The 5,982-nt window shown below is 59.2% G+C and overlaps 1 protein-coding gene across 1 annotated transcript in view; it reads left to right on the top strand.

The window, feature by feature from the left end:
- Positions 1-5,713, top strand: part of MKL1 (megakaryoblastic leukemia (translocation) 1) — a 64,594-nt gene extending 58,881 nt beyond the window's left edge. Inside the window, 4 exon segments of the mRNA XM_010833754.1 lie at positions 7-87; positions 460-612; positions 877-937; positions 4,380-5,713. Of these exon segments, the coding sequence (XP_010832056.1) occupies positions 7-87; positions 460-612; positions 877-937; positions 4,380-4,882 (798 nt within the window). The 3' untranslated portion in view covers positions 4,883-5,713.
- Positions 5,714-5,982: the final 269 nt, after the last annotated feature.

Raw genomic sequence — 5,982 nt, 5'->3', positions numbered from 1 at the left:
TCGTCCCCCAGCAAGGTGACGCTGGCCTCTGGCTCCCTGCTGCCGCCGCCCTCACAGCCCAGACCGTCCACTCAGCCTGGTCCAAAGGTAAGCCTGCTTTAGGCTTTGTGTGGCCTTGCCCGGCAGGGCTTGGGGGGTGGGGCCGGTGACAGGTCCTGGGGACTCGAAAAGGGACCTGGGCCCTGAGCAGAAGCTCTGGGGAGGGGAGGGGCGGTCAGCTTGGCGCCCCTGCCTGTGCCCTGGGACCCCAGGGAGCCACTCGTCCTCGCAGGGTCAGAGGTCAGGGCCACCCCCATCCTGTATGGCTTCTTCCCCAGGGGTGTCCACGAAACTCCCCGAGAGCGCATGCATCCGCACCGACCGCTGGCCTGGGCGGAGGTGGACGCTCCCCGCCTTGCCTGCCTGGCACGGGCCCCGGGCTGCCGCCCTCAGCCGGCCATGGTTCTCTGTCCTTTTCAGCCCCTGTCCCAGCCTGAGTCTCCAGCTCCCGGCCCCCCAGGCCACATGGACCTGGAGCCCCCACCCCAGCCCCTGTTTGGGACCCCTGCTTCTCAGCCGAAGAAGGAGCCGCCTGGCTACGAGGAAGCCGTGAGCCAGCAGCCCAGGCGGCAGGTAAAGAGGGTGGCCGGGGGCCCGCGGAGTGGGTGGTTACAGTCCCCCCGGGTCTTGTGGGAGTGGGGCTGGCTGGCTGGAGCCAGCCTTCTGGGTCCAAGAGGCCTTGGAGAGGGGGTGTCGGGCCAGGAGAGAGGCTGCAGGAGCCTGGGCGCAGCCCGCTGGGGCCTGACTGCTGGCTTAGGGCCGGGAGGGTCTGTGCTCTGAGTCCGGCTGGGGCTCCCTGTTGTAGGTCCTCATCTTTTTCTGGTCTTTGGCCCACAGGAAAATGGCTCCTCGAGCCAGCAGATGGATGACCTGTTTGACATTCTGATTCAGAGTGGAGGTAAAGTTGAGGCCCCACGCTGCCTCTCCCCACCCTCCTGCCTGCCTCGTGTCTCTAGCCTGGGCTTGGCTGATGGGGTTTGGTTTGGTTCTTGACACAGTGCCTGGGGGGCTTGGTGAGTACTTAGGAGGCAGCAGCGTGTGAGACGCGTCCCAGAAGCTGGGCAGGGCCCCCCTGGGGGTGCATCTTCAGCACACGTTTGTTGTATCCTGAGCCGCTGCACCGCGTGCCCGGCGCTGTGCCCGCAGCCCAGGGTGAGGCAGTGAGCGAGATGCCCACCTCAGCGGGGCTTGCAGCCTATTGTGGGGAAGTGATGGAGGAATAAAACAAACTGTCCTTCGGAGCGTCAAAAAAAGCAGGGGAGGCAAGGGTCCCAGGTGCGAGGGGTGGTCGGGGTCAGGGTTGCTGGGCAGGTGCTGTTCATCGCTGCAGGGCAGACTGGAGCAGGTGTGGGTGGTCCAGACACCTGGGGGCGCCAGGCTGAGACACGGGGACCCTGGGTGATGCTGGGAGCCATAGCACAGCTTCGCGTGAAGGGTGGCTTCTCTGGAAGGGCAGACTGGGAGGCTGGTGATCCAGGAGAGCGGGGTGTGAGGGGGGGCCACAGGAGGGCTGAGTCCAGGAGTGTCCGCAGAGCGCCAGTTCAGTTTCCTGTGGCTTAGTTAGGTGTGTGGCCAGGGGACATGGCAGCCGGGGGCGCGGTGTTAGCAGCAGCGTGAGTGCCCGGGAGCTTGGGCGCCTCAGTCCCTAGACTGAATGGAGGGGCCACAGGGCCAGGCCAGGGGAGGTCTGGGCTGAAGGCAGGAGTCAGGGGGTTGCTGGTGTCCCGACAGCATTCAGAGCGGTGAGGCTGGGTGTGCAGAGAGGAGGAAGTGGCGGGGGGTGGGGGGTGGTGGTTCAAGCTGCTGAGGCTGACCAGGGGGCAGAAGGGGAGCTGCACCCTCATGAGGATCAAGGTCCAGGGCCGCTGAGTGCTGCTCAGGAAAGCTGAGGACCGAGACCTGGCCCCGGGCCGTGGTGGCGGCCGCCAGTGACCTCAGCCTGGACAGTGGGTTGGTGGCCAGAGCCTGCCTGAAGCCGGTTGGAGAGGCTGGGCTGTGGGAGACAGCGGGTCTAGACTGCTCTCTGCAGGGGGTCCCCCGCAAAGGGGTGGGTATGGAAAGGAGGCGTGTTTGCCTGCTGGTGGGACGAGCTGGTGGTCTGGAGGTGAAGGAGACCCCAGGGGCGTGTCTGCGTGGGCAGAGAAAGAGGCAGCTTCTCTCCTGAGGGATTTAATTGTGTCAGTAGGAAGAGCAACAGCTTATCAGCTTGGACAGTTTAAAGTGGTGGATTTTACCTCAATTACAAAAAAATCGAGGTCAGTGGTTTTGATCTCGGGGAGACTCCCTGGATTGCAGGGTCTGCAGTAGGGGCCTGGGGTGCGTTTCTAATAAAGGCGGGTGGCGCTGAGGTTCCAGGAGAGGGGCTGTGGGAAGCCGAGAAGAGACAGCAGAGGAGGAAGCTGGGGCTGTTTGCCCCCAGAGGGCCACAGGGCCGTGGAGGAGGGCGTCAGCAGCAGGGGCGCGCAGGCAAGCTGAGGGAGAGGGAGGCGGGGAGTGGGGCTGGGCGTCTGGCGCTCAGCTGGGACAGGACCTAGAGGGCCAAGGAGCAAGCCTGGTTTCTGCATTAATTTTTTTTTATTGAGATAAAACATATGTAACATGGTTTTCCATCATAATCATCTTTGAAAGGTGCAAACTCAGCAGCATGAAGTTCATTTTCATCGTTGTGCAGCCATCACTGCTCTGTTTCTAGGACTCTTGCATCATCCCGTGCTAACAGTCACCTTCACACACTAACTCCCTGTTTCCCGCCCTTTTCTGCTTCCTGTCTCTGAATTGACTGTTCTAAACCTGTGTGTGAGTGCAGTCATACACTATTTCTCCTTTTGTTTCTGGCTGGCTTCACTTAGCATAATATCCTCAAGGTTCTTCCCTGTCACAGCTTTTACCAGAATTTCTTTTGTGCTGAATAGTGTTCCATGGCGTCAGTACCAATGTGTTTATCCCTTCATCCACTGGACATGTGGGTCGTTTCCTTTGTGCTGAATAGTGTTCCATGGCGTCAGTACCAATGTGTTTATCCCTTCATCCACTGGACATGTGGGTCGTTTCCTTTGTGCTGAATAGTGTTCCATGGCGTCAGTACCAATGTGTTTATCCCTTCATCCACTGGACATGTGGGTCGTTTCCTTTGTGCTGAATAGTGTTCCATGGCGTCAGTACCAATGTGTTTATCCCTTCATCCACTGGACATGTGGGTCGTTTCCTTTGTGCTGAATAGTGTTCCATGGCGTCAGTACCAATGTGTTTATCCCTTCATCCACTGGACATGTGGGTCGTTTCCTTTGTGCTGAATAGTGTTCCATGGCGTCAGTACCAATGTGTTTATCCCTTCATCCACTGGACATGTGGGTCGTTTCCTATCCCTTCATCCACTTTTGGCTATTTCTGCCTTTTGGCTGTTGTGTACAACGCTGTCACGAGTGCTGGTATCTGAGTCCGTGTTTCCGTTCTTTGGGGTGCGCACCTAGAGGTGGGGCTGCCGGATCAGTCATTCTGTGCTTTTCACGTTTGAGGGACTGCAGAACTGCTTTCCACACAGCTGCACTATTTTCATTCACACCAGCCACTCACAAGGGTTCCCGCTGGTCCACATCCTTGCCAACACTCACTTTCAAATTTTTGTCTTTCCCTGATGATTACTAGTGTTGAGCATCTTGGCTTCCCTGGTGGCTCAGCGGTTAAAGCGCCTGCCTGGAATGTGGGAGACCGGGGTTCAATCCCTGGGAAAATTCCCTGGAGAAGGAATTGGCAGCCCACTCCAGTATTCTTGCCTGGAGAATCCCATGGAGGGAGGAGCCTGGTGGGCTACAGTCCATGGGGTCACAAAGAGTCGGACACGACTGAGTGACTTCACTTTTCACTTTTTCATGTGCTTGCAGCCGCCTGTTATATGCTGGAGAAATGTCTTGATTTCTTGGTCCATTTTCCATTTGGGTTTTGTTGCGTTCTAGGAGTTATTCTGGATATCAATCACCTACCCAGATACACGGTTTGCAGATTTTTCTCCCATTCCAGGGCTTTTCACTTAACTTTTTTGAAGTATAGTTGCTGTATGGTCTTTTCATTCTCAATAGTGATCTTTAATGTACAAAGTTTTAAGTTTTTATGTAGGCCAGTTTATTTTTTCTTTGCCTATGCCTTTGGTGTTACAACCAAGAAATCACTACTGACTTCAGTGTCACAAAGATGTTCCCGTTTCTTCTTTTATAGTTTTGGCTCCTAAATCTAGATCTTTGCCCCATTTTGAATTAATATTTGTACGTGCTATAAGGGGAAGCTCCAATTGCAGGTCACACTCAGGCTGGCTTCTGACGCCCCTTTGCTTTCTCGATTGGCAGAGATCTCAGCGGATTTCAAGGAGCCAGGGAAAGAGAAGGCGCCCCCGACAGCAGCCTGCGGCTCGCCCCTGGCCGCCCAGCCCTCGCCCGCGGCCGAGCTCCCTCAGGCCGCCCCGCCGCCTTCGGGCTCACCGGCCCTGCCTGGGCGCCTGGAGGACTTCCTGGAGAGCAGCACAGGGCTGCCGCTGCTGACTGGCGGGCACGAGGGGCCGGAGCCCCTCTCCCTCATTGACGACCTCCACAGCCAGATGCTGAGCAGCTCCGCCATCCTGGACCACCCCCCATCCCCCATGGACACCTCGGAATTGCACTTTGCGCCTGAGCCCAGTGGTGTGGGCCTGGACTTGGCCGACGGGCACCTGGACAGCATGGACTGGCTGGAGCTGTCCTCGGGCGGGCCGGTGCTCAGCCTGGCCCCGCTCAGCACCACGGCCCCCAGCCTCTTCTCCACGGACTTCCTCGACGGCCACGACTTGCAGCTGCACTGGGACTCCTGCTTGTAGTTCCGGAGGGTGGGAGGGCTAGAGGCCCCGAGAACTCTGGGGCGCCCGGCACTTTCCAGCCCCATCCCGCCCCTCCGTGAGGCCGGAAGTCCTGACAATCACAGGCCCTGCCCGCTCCAGGGAGGCGGTGCTGGGACCCACCCCGGGCTCCGGGAGGCCTGCACGGGCCGGGCTCCTATTTGACGACCTTCTGTGAGGTCCGGGTGCACTTGCTGCCTGCGGTCTGCTCAGGAGGCGAGGCCCGGGGCTAAGGCAGAGCCAGGGCCCGCGTGTCCTCTTCCCCCCAGGGGGCACGAGCTAGGCCTCTACCTCACCATCCTCGCGGCGCCAACACCAGCGTCCCAGGCTTCCCGGGAGGGGCTCCCTGCATCTTAGTGTCTTGGTGTAGTGCAGCCATGTGTGGTTGGTGGCAGTTTCTGTACAGGTGTACATACCTCTGTTATATATCGCCATACGTATACACATATCTCGGCGGGGGCGGCCGCATCCACCCCCGCCTGGAGACCACCGCTCCCAGGGCCGGGCGGGGCTCACCGCGGTCCCGCCCATCACTTGTGTTTGACGTGTAGCCACCTCGCCACAGCCTGAGCCCCACCCTCCTGCTTCCTGCTCCTTATCAGTGCCACGAGGGCGGGGTGCTTCCTGCCCACATTCCGTCTGCTGCCTCACTGCAGCCACCACGGCCCTGGCGGGGGAGCCCGGGGCGGCCCTCAGGCTCTGGCCACCGCCTCCTGCCCCTCACGGTCATCCACGGGACGAGGGGTGGCGTCACCAAAACCGGAGGTGGGACAGCTGTGTGAACTTTTTAAAATAAAAACAAAAACACCTCTTGCTGGTCCATCTCGTTCAATCCACGTTAGACGAGACATGGGTGGTAGGGCTGGGCCCAGGTGTCCACACTGTGACCCTGACACCACTTCCCAGCCCTGCCTGGATGGGAGACGGGGAGGTGCTTTCTCAAAGACAAGAGTTTATTTATAAATCACGGAGGCCCAGGAGCCTTCAGCCACCCCACCCTCTTCCTGAGCAAAACCTGACAGCCCAGAGTTGGCGTGCCACCCCGTCACGAAGTTTTTGGTTGGCACCATGGAGCTGGGGCC

Source organism: Bison bison, unplaced genomic scaffold (genome assembly GCF_000754665.1).
Source record: "Bison bison bison isolate TAMUID 2011002044 unplaced genomic scaffold, Bison_UMD1.0 scf7180017863885, whole genome shotgun sequence".
Lineage (NCBI taxonomy): Eukaryota > Metazoa > Chordata > Mammalia > Artiodactyla > Bovidae > Bison > Bison bison.
Note: the sequence above shows the minus strand (reverse complement) of the source record. Positions and strands in the feature narration are given on the sequence as shown.